The sequence below is a fragment of the Pteropus alecto genome, unplaced genomic scaffold, assembly GCF_000325575.1.
Source record: "Pteropus alecto unplaced genomic scaffold, ASM32557v1 scaffold3, whole genome shotgun sequence".
NCBI lineage: Eukaryota > Metazoa > Chordata > Mammalia > Chiroptera > Pteropodidae > Pteropus > Pteropus alecto.
Genome location: NW_006442484.1, coordinates 44,611,909 through 44,630,300, shown reverse-complemented (window position 1 = coordinate 44,630,300; position 18,392 = coordinate 44,611,909). Strand labels below are relative to the sequence as shown.

The 18,392-nt window shown below is 39.0% G+C and overlaps 1 protein-coding gene across 1 annotated transcript in view; it reads left to right on the top strand.

Annotated features, from left to right (window-relative positions):
* The window catches only part of WIPF1 (WAS/WASL interacting protein family member 1), a 108,825-nt gene extending 92,987 nt beyond the window's left edge, over positions 1-15,838 (top strand). The window contains 5 exon segments of the mRNA XM_015596695.2: positions 963-1,166; positions 3,792-4,565; positions 8,338-8,550; positions 9,306-9,419; positions 13,012-15,838. Of these exon segments, the coding sequence (XP_015452181.1) occupies positions 963-1,166; positions 3,792-4,565; positions 8,338-8,550; positions 9,306-9,419; positions 13,012-13,067 (1,361 nt within the window). The 3' untranslated portion in view covers positions 13,068-15,838.
* The last annotated feature ends 2,554 nt before the right edge of the window (positions 15,839-18,392 follow it).

The window sequence follows — 18,392 nt, the reverse complement described above, 5'->3', positions numbered from 1 at the left end:
GAAGACATGGGAAAATATGCCATGTTTCCTTAAAGTCTAAATATTATAAAGTGTCAGTTCTCCTGAATTAATTTGTAGGTCTCATGTAATACTCATCAAAAACTCAACGAGGTTTTCTGGGGGTAGAACTTTAAACAATGCTTAAGCTCATGAAACATATTTACACTAATAAATTGTTAATACACAATTTTTTAAAGAGGTATAATCATTGACTCTCATATAGATATAAAGCGAACATATATCGAAGATTTTCTTTAACCCATTAATCAATGGAATGTGATGTTCAAAGGAGAATTATTCAAAGTTTCACACATATATAGGCTGATAAATGCTGAAATGAATTTATAGAGAGGAGCAAAATGGGTCAATAATCAGTTGCATTCTACTGATCACAACCAATTTGCATTTCTATGGACAAATGTCATTTGCATTGTTATCAATTTTCTACAACTTACAGGGTTGTTGTAAAATAGCTCAAAGACATGGGAAATAACCCTGAAGGTTAGATAGGATACTTCGTAATAATTTTCTCTCTTCTTCCTTTCTTTTTTGTTTTTTTGTTTTGGGGTTTTTTTTTGTTTCTTTCCATGGCTAGCCTCAGCTCAAACATCACGTCCTTAAAAGAGCCATCCCCAGGCACCCATCTATCCTAGCCTTTCCATGCACTCTTTATCTCATCAGCCTGTTTTAGTTTCTTTCAGTACTTATAACTGTCTGCATTCACTATTTTGGAAACAAATGCAAAATAAAACAAAATCTTTGTACTGTTTCAGATTGCAAAGAATTTTTAAAATATTAAGACTACTGTTGAGTGAATCCTTAAAATCCTGCGTTTTAATGAAATCCCAGTTGTCCACTATAGGCCCAGCTTTTATCGTTATTGTTTTCTTGGGCCGGGCCTGGTGGAATACTCTGGTGGTGTTTTCATACATGTGAAAAGATTGTGTTTTCTTTCCCTGCAGAACCTAAAGGAGCTGGTGGTGGTGGTGGTGGTGGCTTTGGTGGAGGTGGCGGATTTGGCGGAGGAGGTGGCAGTGGTGGTGGTGGTGGTGGTGGCGGTGGCGGCAGCAGCGGTGGCAGCTTTGGAGGTGGTGGACCACCCGGCTTGGGAGGACTGTTCCAGGCTTGAATTCCGAAGCTGAGATCCACAGCCATCAGGGATGGTGGTAAGGAGAGTTTCTTTCTCTCTTAGTAACTGAAGACAAGGCAGAGCTTGGTGGTTTGGAGGCTTGTCGTGGTGTGCCCTTGAAAACAGTTTAGATTGCTTGAACTGTTAACATTCTTTTGTAAGAGACTCTATTTAGCATCATTTTTTTTTTTTTTCTAAATCAGCATTAGATAACTCTATCGAGCTGTTACATATTGTCCAATGTCCTAGGGGTAACTTGTAAAGGGTGATCTAGTTTGGGAAGAAAAGAAAGGAGCAAATGGAACTTGCCAACTCTGGAAACTGTGCCTGGCGACCTGGAAATTCAGCTTTCTTTGTGAGGTAACCTGACCCAGCTGTCTAGGATAGCACATACTTGTGAGCCACTTTTCAAACACACTATGGAGCATGTCCTATGGAATATAATTACGTATCTCACTAAATTTAAAAAGTGTTTTGCATGACAGACATTGGCATTTAAGGGCCAGTGATTCTAAGTATTCTCTGCAGGGAGCCAAGGAAATGAGGCCTACAGGATTGTCTGTGAATCCGATGGCAGAGAAGAAAATTGCTCCTGGTCATGTCTAAATAAAAAACCTTACGGAGTGTATAAGGTGCTCTCCTTAGCAGAAGCTCAAGAAATTGTATCATAAAACTGTCTCTTTTTTTCATGTTTATTGTGTTAGAAGAATTTTATTTCTAATTCTGTGATCTTTTAAGATGTCTGCTGGGAAAAGTGTGAAATTCTCACATTGATGTAGTCACTGAATCCTCAGGATTAGCTGACTATTTTAGCCTTGGATGGTCAAAATTTAAAAAAAGAATAATGAGAGTCGATCTTGCTAGACGTGCACTTAAATTTAAATTTACTTATTCAAAACCCAACAAAGGGATTTGAGGCAGCTGACAAATGCATACATTTAATAAAAAGTGAAGGATCTAAGGCAAAAGACAAGTGGAAGTAAAATAATAAAATGAAGATGGACTTTAGGTTAGTACACAAAATGGTATACCAAAGTACATATGTTTATAGTATACTATCCACATAATGGATCCTATCCATGTAATGTAGTAACTGAAGCTTTCATCTGAACTTGGAAGATATAATGGATTACAAGTGTTGGTGGCATAGAAATAGACCACACTGTCAAAGAAAATACAGCTTTTTTTCTAGTACTAACGTCAAAATAAAACATCGTCTCTAGAGTTCATGTTATTTCACTGTTTAAATCCATCTGAATGTCTGTCATTGTATCTTGGATAAAAGCTGAACCCCTTCTGGCCTACGAGGCTCTTTATGACCTGGCCCCTGATGGTCACTCAAACTCTATTTCTTAGGGATCTTTTTTCTCCATGCTCACTGTGTCTCAGGCACAGGGCCTCGGTTTTTTCACTTGAAACTCATTCTCACCACAGGGCCTTTGCATCTACTGGTCCTCTGCCCAAAGCCCTGCTCTTCCTCATCTTTCCATGGCTAGCCTCAGCTCAGACATCACGTCCTTAAAAGAGCCATCCCCAGGCACCCATCTATCCTAGCCTCTCCATGCAGTCTTTATCTCATCAGCCTATTTTAGTTTCTTTCAGTACTTATAGCTGTCTGCAAATATGTGTTTGCTGGTTTAATTATCTCCCCCACAAAAATGTAAACTATAAGAGAGAAGATATTTTCTATTTCGTTTACTCCTCTGTCTCTAGCATCTAGAATAATATCTGGCGTATAGCAAGTGCTCAATAAATATTTGGTATATTAACTAGCTCATGATGAAGTGGTAGAAGTTCTCAGGCTAACCATTTTTTGACAATTACCTTGGGTTCCAAGAGATTCTGGGGTGGTAGTTTAAATTTTTCTATAGCTTTGGTTCTCCCTTTAGTCATTTGTTGAACCAAAGCAGTTTAATATTAATTATGTAATAGGGTTGTCCTGTCCTGCCAATACTGAAGTGGAAATTGACCCAGTAGGAACAAAGTTGTGTAGTTGCTTACTTCTTTGCAGATTAAGATGATCCACTGGTATCGACTCTTTGAATTAAACTTCAACAGTTCCTTTTTCTGTTCTTAGTTCCTTCTTATTGCAATCACGACTCTTCCATTATATATTTGCACCTTCTCTTGAGAATTTCTCTTCAAAAAGACTAGATGAGCCCTCCCATGTGGAGATTTATATTGGGATAACTAATTTCTTCACCTAAAATAGCTAAATTATTTTTTAAGCCTAAGAGGAACAAAGGCAAGGGGACCAGAATGGTGATGGGGAGAAAAGAAAATCATGAGCAGAAATCTCATGTGCCACAACTGTCCTCTTCTTGTCCTCTCATAATGATTGGGATCTCTCCAGCACTCTTACCATCTTCATCCTGGTCCTCGTCCATACATAATGACGAGAGACCTTTTCAGAATCCTTCTGAAAGCTGACAGGTTGTAGAACCTCACACTAGAAGGTAAACAGAGACCTGTGATCTCTTCCTTTCTCTTCCTCCAGAAAAGACCACATTGTTTGGTAATTTGCTTTTTATATATAATTAATAGTTACCTATATTTTATAACACCTAGGAAAGGACTTCCAGTAGTTGGGAGTATATTCCAGTTCTCTGGTTACTTTTAAAGTTTCTCATTTTCTATCCGATTTTTTTCCCCTGTTCTTCAGATTCTGGAGGAAGCCGACCCCCGATTTTGCCACCAGGAGGAAGATCTATATCTGCCAAACCTTTCTCACCCTCAAGCGGCCTGGGGAGGTTCCCTGTGCCTTCCCCGGGCCACAGAAGTGGACCCCCAGAGCCTCAGAAGAACCGAATGCCTCCCCCGAGGCCCGACGTGGGCTCAAAGCCTGATAGCGTCCCCCCTCCAGTACCTAATACGCCGAGACCCATTCAATCAAGTCTGCACAACCGGGGGTCCCCACCAGTGCCCGGGGTCCCCAGGCAGCCCAGCCCTGGGCCGATCCCTCCCCCTTTTCCCGGAAACCGAGGTGCTGCTTTTGGAGGAGGCTCTATCCGTCAGAGCCCCACAGGCTCCAACTCGCCCTTCTCCAACAGGCCTCCCCTGCCCCCTACCCCGAGCAGGGCCTTGGATGACAAACCTCCTCCGCCACCTCCTCCAGTGGGCAACAGGGCCTCCATCCACAGGGACGCGGTCCCACCGCCGCCCCCGCAGAACAGCAAGCCACCAGTGCCTTCCACCCCGCGGCCTTCCTCCTCGTCGCAGGCGCCACCTCCGCCACCACCACCCAGCAGGCCCGGCCCTCCCCCCATGCCTCCTGGTTCCAGCGGCAGTGACGAAATCCCAAGGCTCCCACAGCGGAATCTGTCCCTCACGTCATCATCGGCACCTCCCTTACCTTCACCTGGACGTTCGGGTCCTCTTCCTCCCCCGCCCAGTGAGAGACCCCCTCCTCCAGTGAGGGACCCACCAGGCAGATCAGGTATGGCAAGACATGCGGTGAGTTGTCTCCCTGAAACCCACCCAGCCTGCCAAATGTCACTAATAATCCTATACTTGAATAGACTCCAACAAGAAGCTTAAGTGAACTCTCAGACTGTTTTCATCTGTTAAGTGACACGTAGGGCTGTGTGATTTCATCTTGACCTCCTGTAAACCTCTGGGGAAAGTGGGACTGATATTTCTGTTTTAGAGATGAGGAGACTGAGTAATCAGTAAAGTTAAATGATCACAAGCTAGTTAATAAAGAAGAGGCTAGAACTTTCATCTTCCATCTCCCCATTCTACTACCCTGACTCCCTAAAGTGATTTGATGTCTTAATTGGGGAAATAAATTCCCATCTCCTGCAGGAGGGCCCTATTATTTCAACAAGAAGGGCAGTTATTTAAGAGCTAATGTCTGTACTTCTCTCTTCATCTGTCAAGCTCAGAGGCCACTTTCCGCTCATTAAAGACAAATTTTAGAGTCCATTTTGCTGTTTGTTAACGTCTCTGGCACATAGATTCCATGGGAATCAGATAAAGGCCTAGGCTTTCACTTCATAAAAATGCTCCTAAGCACAAACTCAGAATTTTCATGGATTGAAAGACCTGCTGAAGCCCATTTGCGGCCCCAGCCGGGGCTGAGAAACCTGAACCTGAGGGAAGAACTTTTCAGAGGATGAAATGAAATGTGAGGATTCCCCAGGGTTTGTACTCTCTCCACTAATTATAATAGGCTCCTTTCCGTTTTATGTTGGTTATTGATGGATTCAGAGGAACTATCTACTTTTTAAATTTAACCTTATCTTACAAGATATTTGGAAATGGGGCATGTTTTTTCTCTATGAGAAGCTAACTGACCTTTGACCCTGTGACCCCAGGAACCTAATACCATTCTTTAAACTTGACCACATTCTGGAATCGCCAGGGGAGCTTTAAAAACCACCATGCCTGCGTCCCTTCTCCGGGGTTTCTGGTTTCACGGGTCTGGGTTGCAGACAAAGCATCGGGATACTAGGATTATAATATTCCAGTGATTGTGATGTGCGGCAAAATCTGAGAACCATGCCTTCGAACCTCTCTGCCACAGAGATTGGGCTACATAGATAAAAAGTTAGCTAGTCTATTCGATCCCATCCCTAGACATTCTGGTATTTCATTAAGTATTCTTCAGTGAACGAACAAGAACAAGTAGTCAGATGAATGAAATACAGTGTTTTCTTTTTATTCAATAAGCTATGAATTTTGTCCTAAAGTGGATGAGGAGCTATTTGCATGGCTCCACCAAATGGATGCATCAGCACATTAAATCTCCCCCCAAATAGGATAGGCAGTGACATATAATTATAATACTTGTTGTTCCTTTCGATTATATGTCATACCTGTTATTATAGAAAATGCAGAAAAGTATGAAGAAAATAAAAATCACCCTACCACCACTATCCATCCAGAAATAATCATTGATAACATTTTTTATATATCCTTTTAATCTTTTTAAAATGCATATATATGCATGGGTACAAAATTTGTATCACATTACATATATTGTTTGGTAATTTGCTTTTTATTTAATATCTCATTAACATTTTCTGATATGACACAACCTAACTTTTAATGACTGTATACTATTAAAGTCCTGCCAAAGTACCTTGATTATTTAATGCCTTACTTGGTCATACAGGCCTTCTCCAGATTTTGCTATTGCAGATAATGCAGGAATACATTCTGGTAGCTAAATATTTGTGCACATCTCTGTGTATTTCTTTTGGATGAATTCCTACGAATGGAATTTCTAGGTCAATGAGTGTGCATAGTAAACTATAGATTTCATAGGCATTGCCAAATTGGCCTCTAGAAAATTCCTACTAGGTTAGATTCCCACAAGAAACACATGGGAGGATATCAAGGGCCACCTGTGTTTTGAGAGATGGCTTGGCTTCATTGTTAGGGGGGTAGGCTTTCAAATTTACCAGATTTGTAGTCAAATCCTGGTTCTTCCTCTCATTAGCTTCCTGATTTGGGCTTTTTAACTTTCCAACACCTCTGAGGCCTCATCTGCTGTCCCTACACTTCCCAAGCCTGTTGTAAGAATGGGATAAGTGTACCTAGTGGTTATCTTATTTCACGGCATAAATGATCATTTTTATTATTATGCTGCCAGTGGGAAATAGAAATCTGTTTTCTTTTCTATTGTACTTGTCCAGGTTTGGAGCTGGACAGGTTGAAGAAGTAGGAACATGAACATTTACTTTAAAAGAGAGAGAGATAAAGAGAGAGGTAGTAAGTCGATCAAGTTACCAGGCCCCGTAATACTGGAAGTTTAGTTTGCATTGAGTGACAATTATGTGGTGGTAGTACCAGTGAAGTTAAGCCTATAACATGTGAGATACTTTTCTCCACAATAAATCTACTCTTACTGACTGGGACTCCAGCAATGACAAGCAGATGGGGCAGTAAATAAGCCCTACTCGGTGAGGCACTGAAGACTCTTTGGGAGACCAGCCAGGGCAGGGCATGCCTCCCACCTCTATCAAGTGTCCGAGTCCAGACTTCCAGGAAGGGATACCTGTGATGGGTGGGTCATTCTTTTTAAGGTCCTCTAGTTGGATTCTGAATTTGTAGTAAACAAGAGATATTTATATTTATAGCATCATAAGACATTGTGTTACATAAAATGACAGCATCTGGCAAGTAGAGCACACTGCTGAAGATCAGGAATAATGACTAAGTCCATTTTGGTTTACAGGCGAAATGCTCGTTTTTTTTTCTCTTTCTTTTTATTTTTAAATTTACTCATGACCCAAATAGCCCCTGCATTTGAAGCCTGGGAAAAGCAAGATAAGTTCCTTTGTATTATCAAAAAGAATTTACTTTGAATTATTTTCTAGGAACTTAAAATTTTCTGATTATATATATTCCTGCATTTTTAAAAAATGGTTTCAAATACTTACATAGTACTTTTTATTTGCCTTTTCAGTAGTTATTTCTGGCAACAGTGCTGTAAGAAAGGTGACCGGTGCTCCTTTGTAGGTAGGACATTAGGTTCCGTAGGGTAAGCATCCTGCTCAGGGTCAGGAGCCTGCACCTGCATTTATAGCCTTGACATTGATCAGCTGTTTGTCACTCCCTATGTTAATCTGCCTCCCAAAAGAGGAAGAACCAGGAAGGAACTTCTACTACTCTCAGGATGACTAATTTAATTTCCTGATCCTACTTCTGCCTGGAAACAGAGCGTATGCATCACAGAAACATGCTTGTGCGATTAGCAATAATACTGTGCATTTAAAGAACTTAATCCCTCTGAAGATCTAAAATAACTTCATAACTATTTTATTTTTAAATTCTTTTTTAAAACGTTTATTTAATAATTGTTATGTCACAATAATTAGTTCAATAGCTACTTAAAAGGATTTTAAAATGTGTTTAAGCATGTATATGGTTGTCGGTATAAACACATTATCACCTGTTCTCAAGTTAACTGTATCATCTCCAATCTAAATACTAACTCAAAGCCAAAACAGCCATTTTGTTCCCAATATGAACTCATTTCACAGCCATGTATACATATGTGCCTTTCTGGGTCTATATGTGCCTACTCCTTTCTTGGCTAAATCTCCCAGGAAGTCTCCACCATTTATTTCTCTGTGTTCTCTAGTAAAAGAGCATGTATCCAGCAGGTGCATGCTCGGTAATTGCACCCTGAGGATGATCATGATAATAGTAATGCAAGTTGTAAGTTACTGCACTAAAGGTCATCTTTTCTTCTGCTCCAGGCCCTCTCCCACCGCCTCCTCCCATAAGCAGAAATGGCAGCACGTCTCGGGCCCTCCCTGCCACCCCGCAGTTACCATCCAGGAGTGGAATAGACACCCCCAGGAGTGGGCCCCGGCCTCCCCTTCCTCCCGACAGGCTTGGCACTGGGGCACCTCCCCCACCTCCACCATCAACATCAATTAGAAACGGCTTCCAAGACTCCTCTTGTGAAGGTGAGGCGTGGTGAGAACTCCTTGGAATGGGTCAGATTTCCCATTCAACTCCTATAAGGGAGCAGTTGAATGGGAAATTTGTTTGTGTTTATTTGTGTTTGCATTAACATTTCTTGTTTGTATGACCCTCATTGTTATCACACTGCACTGCTGTAATCTAACTAACTATTTTAGGGCCCACCATGATTTCAAATTAAAAACAGTAATCCCCCTCCTCCACTTTCCAAAAAGGCAGATCACATTTCTCTGTTCCTTGTTAGAGTCTCATTTCAGTTAACTTTCCAGAGATTCCAAAATTCTGAAAAGAACCATTCTTGTAGCTTACCTCCTTACTACTTTACTTACCTTTCTAAACAGTTTGCTGTAGTGAGAGGCCCGATGGCCTACAAATATTAAGCAGCTTACCTCTGCTTCTTATCAGAGGGTCCCAGTTATTCCTTCCACTGGTGGGAGGAGTAATTAAGAAAGGTGCCCCAAACCTTAGCCCCCAGCTCCAGAGAGGGACTGGCTGGGTCTTAGTCACTCTAGTTAAAATCACCTGGATCTGTCATTGGTTTGATCTGCAGACCAGTATATTTTATTGATGTGCTAATCAGTGACATCTATGGCACCTCCAGCTTTTCTCTAAACCTGTAGTTATAAAACTAGATGCGATCTCTTCAGTTCTCTCTAAATTTCATTCTGTGCCTTTCATTACATAAGTCTTCACAGCAGATTGTCTGTTACTGAAGATACTGTTTGTTTCTCTCCCTCAGATGAGTGGGAAAGCAGATTCTACTTCCATCCAATTTCTGATTTGCCACCTCCAGAGCCATATGTGCCAACGACCAAAAGTTATCCCAGTAAACTGGCAAGAAATGAAAGCCGGAGTGAGTATTTCTGCAAGGGCTATTGGCAGCTTCCTACTTGAATAGCTTGGGTTATTATATACAACCGAGGGTTGGATAGGAAAACCAGGCCTCTTGCCTGGAGTGGAGAGAAACCACTTCTGGATTTGGAGCCATCTAAATTCTGGTAAACTCTCCTTCTACACACAATGAGGAAAATGGAGCTATCCAGAATTCATATGAGAAACGATTATTTTAATGAGTCATTATAGCTCAGAATACTTTTGGGTTGCTAATAGATTACATTTTATTATTTTGCTGTTTAGACAATCGTCCCCCATTTTGATGTCCCTGAGATGGCACAAATATAGCCATCTTCTATTCCTACTGGTTGTGAGACGGGCAAAATGTCTTATTAATTATGATAAAAATTCATTGTAACTGCTTTGATCTTTTAAATGCATTATAGCTTTACAAAGCATTACATGAAAATTTTAAGTATACCCATAATCTCCACTTAACAGATTTTCATTTTACCTGGTTCTCTTCTAATTTTTATCCATCTAATTTTTATCCATCTAATATTAACCATATTAATTTATATGGTTATAATTATAGAGTACAGTTTTTTGGTGGTGGGGTTTATATACTATCGCTTAGTAAACGCTTCCCTATTTTATCACATCGTTTTTCATTATACAGGATTCTGTCAAGTCAGCATATAATAATTTTATTTACCATTATTGGACATTTAATTTATATTGTTTCTGGTTTGTTTGTTTTCTTTTTTTATGAATTTATTTGAACCAAATTGATGACATATGCCAGGAAGCATGATCTCAAATGCTCCCTGTTTCTGTTTTTTTGCTAATATATGTAATGCTACCATAAAGAAGTGAATCACTTTTCCCCATCGAGAAAAAATGTGAACAAGAAGAGGAAATAGAAAAACTAATATTTCACAACAATAAGTGTATAGAGCTGAGAGTCTCAGACTTGTACTAGCTTTAGCTTCAGAACCATACTCCCAAACCAGAAATATGTGGATAAAGGGTATGTCAAATAACTGTCACAATGTCTCTAGCCTTGTCCATACTCCCTAGCAGAACTCCTTATACATACTCAGAGCCTACTGACTCATCTTTAACACATAGCTCTTAATTTTTAGTTGGTTCCCAGCCTTAGAGCAGATTAATATCAGCTGAAGTTAAGGTTGGTTAGAAGCAAAATCACTGACTTCAGGGAGAAGTGATAGATGGCAGTGTCAGGTCCACGGAAGAGATAGGGACACGGAGTCATATTATCTTAGAGAACTGGACCATACTAGGTGTTTTTGTTGGGCTATTAAGGACATGTTAAGTTGTGCTTTGTGCCTCTATTGAAGAACTCAAAGAATTAGAAAATATTTTAGGAAAATTTCCATGAACAAATGATAGAAGTAAACAATATTGCTGGTTGAAAGGAAATAATTCCTAGGAAAACTCATTTATGTGGAATGCTACGTGCCCAACATTATAGGTATAACTATAATACAATTATCATATGTGAGTTGGTGGTTGAAATTTTTGGTGAAAAATAAGTCTTCACATGGGACAAATATCTTTGAAGCATGTGTGTGTGTGTGTGTGTGTGTGTGTGTGTGTGTGTGTGTGTGTGTTTACATCATAAGAGGGGCTTCTCTCTGCTAAGAGTACAGCCTGTTTTTCTTCTTTCTTGGGCACTAATAAATGAATTCACTTTAAGGAGTTGTTCACGTAAACTTTAAATATTTTTTTCCTGATTTTTTATAAGTATTCTTAATCTAACTTAAATATCATGTAAATATTTAAATTAGTAACAGAACCATCCTCCCTATCCCCTCTAGATTTTTAGTTTAATAGCGGAACACATTTTCTCCCCGGCCTTCCTGTTTTCAAGACTATACAAAACTTGAGGACTGAAACTATGCCTTGCTCATTATTGCATCTTCCTCCAGTGTTACAGAGCTTGAAACATGGTAGACATTTAAAACTATTTCTTTCATTGGTGAATTAATTTCCACTGTCCCCCTCTCCCAATGTTTTTTGTAGATTTACTTTAAATATTTCTAGCTTAGTGCATGTTTAATGTTTTATAATGATAATGTATCATCTCTAAAAAAATAAATAAAATACTATCAAGTGGTTTTATTCTGCTCCTGTAGTTGTCTTGGCCTCCAAGACCCACAGCCTGGTAGGATACCCAGATAGCTCTGAGCAGTGGCACCTAATTATAGTTTTGCACAGGCCAGCCCTTGTTTTGCTAACCACTTGTGGTATGTCACTGGTGGTCAAGGTCCCATGACAGATGATTGGTTTATATCCAGAATAGTCTTTCCTCAGATGCCAGCCCAAGAAAAGACTTGGTTGGGATGGCAAGAGGAAGAAGAAAAGTAATGGACTGCCAGTGTTTTCTCTGACACCTTGCTCAAAAACTTTGTTCTATCTCTGAAATCTGTAAGTGGGCAATGAATTTCGCTGTCGAGATGCCTACTGAGGTATCTATTGGTGAAAGCCTGCCTGAGTCTCAGAGCAGTGGCCACAGCAGACCTACTCAATTGATATGTGCCCCTGGTAGACTTGCTCACAGCATCTGAGCACCTGGTTCCATGCCCAACAACTATAAGATCCTCAGGAAAATGTGTATGGGGCAAGTCCATTGTGAATGGATTTTAAACCTGGTTACAGTGCACTATAGCTCATAAATATGCATAGTTTTTAAAAGAACACTATCAACAGAGTGAGAAGGCAACCCCTGAAATGGGATAAAATACTTGCAAATCATATATCTGATAAAGAATTAATATCCAGTATATATATAAAGAAGTCCCACAATTTAACAACAACAACAAAAACAATTCTAAAAATAGGTTGAATACTTAAATAGACATTTCTCTGAAGAAGATATACAGATGGTCAATAAGCACATGAAAAGCTCAACGTCACTAATCATAAGGGAAATGCAAATAAAACTACAATAAAATACCACTTCACACCCATTAGGAGGGCTACTATCAAAACTGCATTGTTTAGAAATCAGAAGATACCTAAATGCCCAAGAAAAGGGGATTAGATAAATAAACTAGAGTATACCTATATAAGAGAATGCAGCATGTCATCAATAATTATATTTGTAAAGAGTAATTACTTTGAAAGATGTTCATACTGACAATATATAATCCAATCTTTTGGAAGACAAAAGGGAACTGTTTATATATAGAAAACAAATGGAAAATATACAAATAATGTTTGGTTATCTCTGAGTGGTGCTAGCATGGGTGAATTTTCTATTTTGTTTTCTTACTCACCTATATTTTCTAAACCAATAATAAACACATGCTATGTTTGTGATGAGAAGAAAAGCATTTTTTTTTAACGTTTTTAACTTTGTGCAAGTAATCAGTAGCCAGAGGTGGGTCATCCTCTAATGGCATTTGTTTAGACCCTTGCTTGCGTCTTCCCTTTACTTCTCACTTCTCATCAACAGGTGCCAGTTATTTTTAGCTCTGGTCATAGGTGGTGAGATATTGGGTACCTTTGCAAACATCCTTGAGTGTCTACAGTGAGAATATAAGTTTTCTAACCAAAATTTACATTTTGTCTATTTTTTCATCAAGGTGGATCCAACCGAAGAGAAAGGGGTGCTCCACCCCTTCCTCCCATCCCGAGGTGATCCTTGCCTGCTCTTCTCCACCCAAGACCAAGAGATACTTCTGTTGTTGTTGTCAAGAGTTGCACACCCTCCTCCCCTTGTCTTCCCTTGTCCCCTTCATATTGGCAGTAGGGAAGAAGGGATGGTGATGTGGGAATATGTGTGTGCAGGGTGGGAATCCACTAGAGAAATGCACCTAGCTTTTTATATTGTATATACTCTCAAAGTTATTGCTTGCTTCAGCTTATAGCCCACCAGTGTTTTCTGCTTGGGAGTCAGTTGGCTTTTATGGCAAGTAGGCAGAGATGAATTGTGTCCCAGCTTTCAACCAACCAAATTCAAACATTCACTGCTTATTTGCTACAGATAATATTAGTCCCTGAAAGCTGCTTGCTTCCATGCCTTTTTTGCATGCTTGGCCTCCTGTCTGTTTCCATGAACCACAGACCACCTACGATAGTTGCTGAGCAAGGGCTCACATGAAATTTTTGTGGTTATAGATTACAGTCTTTGGCAGTCTGAAGTAGGCTCTAAGACACACTCTCCAATAGAAACATAACATGAGCCATATATACAACTTAAATATTTCTAGTAGCCACATTAATATGTTTGTGTTTTACACTTAAAGCACATCTCTATTTGGAATAGTCACATTTGAAGGGCTCAATAGCCACATGTGGCTGGTGGCTACTATATTGGACAGTACAGGTATAGAAGACAGAGGCAGGTGCAAAAACCTCTTGTTTAAAAAAAAAACAAAAAATGCAAGATGAGCTTTAGCAATTCAAGAGGTAACACCAAGGTCAGAAATTGATCTAATAGGGTTTACAGTCACGTGGAATAAAGCCATTGGAAAGAAACTGAAAGCCTGTCGTGGCTTCCGGGCCCAGAACCAGCTGGCTGGAGATTATCTGTTGGTTGACTCCTGCCTTGTGCATCTGAGGCAGCTTCATTTCTCTCCTGCCCAGCTTGCTCCTCAGGGCAGGGAGGCTCATAGGCTCTGTAGTGGAGGGAAAGTCAGAGAAAGATAGCAAATCAGAAACGCTGAAGAAAGGAAGGACCAGATTTGGGTTGATGGGCAAAACTCTAAAAATTTAACCCTGATGCTTATGAGGTTGAGAGGAAGAGATTGCTACTGCAATTGAGGGAATTTGTTTTTTTAATCTACCCAAGAGAATCATTCGCCTTGGATCTATGCAAATAAATCTACCGAAAAAAACCATAGGGAAGAGCCAGCCTTGCCTTTTTTTGTATAATTGTGTTTACAGACTTTACTGGGACTTAAATCTAGCTATAGAGTTGGATGAAAAATATTTCCATTTAGATGTTTTATACAGTTGATTATTTTTTTAAATTACCATTACTTATTTTTTAAAAGCACACGGCCACATATGTATATGTATACCTACCTAAACTTTGTGTCATGGCTTCAACGTATTGTTCATGTTTTACTGGGAGACGCTAACAAGAAATCAATCCAAAGAAAATTTTGAAAGAAACATTCCTATTTATAGAGTAAATAATCGTTTCATTTATATAAAAGCAAAAGAACTTAGAGTTCTAATAAATGGGATATCTAATAAATTATGCTGTTACCCATTAGAATGTATTGCATTTTTATAACTTTCCTTGCCAAAGTCCTGGGCTTAGTACATTAGAGAACTTGGGTTTTTTCCCCCTCTCCTCTACCATTCATTTGTCTTTCAGTCACTTAGGGCCCTTTATCCAAAGAGAATCAAGAAACATAAAGGTATAACAAGCTTGGCAAGGTATTTTCCAAAAAAAAATTTTATCTGCAGCATTTTGACAGTATAACAACAACACTTTATTTTGGATCCTTTGACCATATATCAAGTCGATTAAAATCCCTATGAGAAAGCCTAATGACAGACTTCAGAAAAGAGCCCTTCCTAGCAAATACTGCAGAGAAAAGTCTGACCCCAAAAAAGCGGGTCCGAATTTTGTGAGAGGAAGTAAGAATGGCCAATTTTCTTGTAGATTCTAACTTTGCAGGTACCGTCCTAAAGTCTGAAACAGGGTCACAGCTCAAAGTTGCTATTCACCCAGGACAGAGATGTTTTAGAATGTGTTTTTAAGTGACTGTTTCATTAATACACCTATTATACCCTTGCTTTGAAAGTTAGCAACCCAGTTGCATACAAAACTTTGAATAAGTTCTATGCTAAGATCTTCAACTATGGCAGATCACAAAAATGAGTATTTCCTTCCCTGAAATCAGAGCTTACATGTGTTTTTTTCCCATAAAATTTCCAGATAAATGTATTCCAGATGCAACACAGTATTTTAACATTCACATATCATTTTATATTGAAATGTATTACAGTATTAAAATTCAGTGTTCAGTATTTATTTCGCTATGCATTTTATTTAGTAAAAGCTGAGAAAAATGTTTAATCCAATGGTGCCTTACTTTGTGATTTGAAAGAATTTGACTTTTTATGTCTAAGTAGCAGATTATTTACATATTTGTAAAAACTGGTAGGCCTTTATATTTTAACTTGTAATACCCATTTTGTTATCTTAGTAGCAGAAACGGGATGATTGTTAAAGTGCCCAAAAAATTTTGGCATGAATTTAATTTCTCCCTGTTTATAGCCAGGGACTATAAAGGAAGAAAAGTGTTTTTCATTCCACTGCACTATGTAAACATGCACATTTTGGTATCAATGTCACCAGGATAGTTTAAATGGTAGCATAGGAACTATCCAAGACATCTGCGTCTTTGTAATTTAGCCAGACAATAAATAAAAGCAGAATGATATGAGTGTTAACTGGTGGTTTTTATTTGTGTTGTCTATATAAATATAAATGAAAAAGCAAATGTCTGTTTTCTGTGTTATACTTTGGTTAAAAAAGACATTCCCAAAAAGAAGAAGAAGGTTTGAATACAAAAGTAAATGTTCATCACATCTACTTTCTAATACCTTGTTTGTTTTTCCTGAGAATCTGTCTCTTAGTCAAAATCCGTTGTCTTCAGGCCGATGCTTCTACTCTAAGGTAAAGGTGGGTGGTGGAAGCAATGGGAGATGAAATTACAAAGACTAGCATTGACAGTGATAAAGGAAAGGCCAATGGAAATTTAGGGGGCCTGCTAATTTCTAAAATTATCTGCTCTGTGTTTGTGTGTGTGTGCATGCCTGTATACACATCTCAATATAGCATAATAATTAAGAGATTAAGAAGACCTGACTCCATCTCTTACTTGCAAGTCACTTCTATGAGCCTCAGTTTCCTTATGTAGACAGTGAGCTATCTTATAGCATTGATAAGTGCATTGAATGAGATAATGCACTCAGCGCTTAACCTGACTTATTCTAGGCACTCAGTAAGTGACAGTCACTATTAGTATGAACTGGAAACAAATATTTATATAATGATCTCTCATTAACTGGAACCAAATTGGCTAGAAGGGAATTTACTGGTGTACTTTTAAAAGAAAAGGGGGAGCAGCAGAAAAAATATCCCTACCAGAAATGCAGCCTCTAGACAAAGGTCACCTCACATACTGTCAGTTCCGTACACCTCACAGGCCTGGGAAATGAAAATTCATGTTGCTTCAGTCATCAAAGAAATTATTAGATTCAATTTGAAATAAGGGAAATTAAGACCTGGAAAGTACCTTACGTATTGGGCAGTCTTAGAATTTATAATCCACAGTGGAACACTTTTAAGAGTAGAAGGGGGTCTAATAATAGTTGCCTTGGCAGATTGGGCCATGCGGTTGCTCAGAAGTTATCTATACCCACCCTATGACCTTACAGTTGGATAATTTAAGGCCCTAAATCACATAGTACCTATAGATAAGCAGTATGACTTTTCATCATACCACATTCAATTCTTTATAATCCTTCCTTTTTCTAGCTAAAGTCTGTTTCACGTGTCTTTCACATTTGCTGGAAAGAAAAGGCCAAATGACAAGTTCCAGAACCAAAGAATAAGCCTTGAAAACACAAAACTTGATATGAATCCCAACCCCGCCTCTTGCTCCCTGTGAAGTCCATAGACAAGTTATTTAAGTTCCCTAAGCTCTAGTTTCCTCAACTGCAAAATTAGAAAACTTAATAAATAAATATGCAAAATATCTGGCATATGTAAGGCACTCAATGGAAGTTAGTTCCATTCCATTTCCTAATCCTTTTGCTATCAAACCTAGGCCATATTCAAGGAAAAGAAAATTTTTTCAATGCATCAAAGAAGTCTGATAAAATTTAATTACAGAATTCTTAGGATTCTTAGGGAAACAAGTCTGAATATTATTAGACACTGAGCTCAAATTTAGCTTAAATCTTTGACCAGGAAGATGCCTGCCAGAACACCTGGAATATCCATCACGGAGTTAACATAAATGTGTTTTGGTCATGAGGAACTCCCACTTTTTTCCTGTTTGCTGTCCTTCTTAGCAAGTTAGTAAGTTCAAGGTCCCTTGCTATCTATTTCCGATAGGTCCCTGAAACAAAACAGCAGCAGATAATTGGAGAAAACCTAACTAATGCTTTATGGAGTTATTGTTTTTCCTGAGATTCATTTTTACATCTATTCATTCAAATCTTCAACGAACGCCGATTAACTACAATTTAAGCATTGGAAATACAAAGATATTTATCATGTAATAGGGAAGTACTTAGTCATAGAACCAAGGATGTGAGTTTTAATTCTAGATCCAACAAGAACTTCAGCCAGTAGCCACGACCCCTCTATCACTAGTTCTGGAATGTTCCTCACCACTGACATAGGGCTATTTGGTTGGTCGTGTGCATGAAAGAGAAATTCCCCTTTGTGCTTTCTGCTTAGACTTGCTCTTGGAGCAAAGGCATGGAAAGGCCTCAAATGAGGCCACCATAGAATAAATGGAAAAACATATTGAACACAGTAATTTTATACCATCGACACCATACCTAATTTACTTATCTGGATGACAACATTTATGAATAATCTTTATTTTTCATATACCCACCACCAATTTTTAATCTCCTACTGTGTTCATGAAAAACTCACTACATTTTCCTTATTTTCCTCATTGGGCTGGCACTAGTCCTAAACCAGCATTTATCCACCAGGCGCATTGCCTCTTGTAAGTGATCTAGTTTCTTTCAGTTCTTGGATTCTTCACCGCTTGAAGGGTGGTTGTAATCCCTACCTAGAGGTTTTTAACAGGATGTTATATACCTGTACTTCTCAGCTCATCTTATCAGATACCTGCTACCTTTTAAGTAACCTCAAGGGACCCACTAAAATTCGGACAGCATTTCATTAAACACAGACTTCTGAAAGTCCCCATCTCAGGGTCAAACTGCAATGTGAATAGTAAATTTGCTCTCCTGTGTA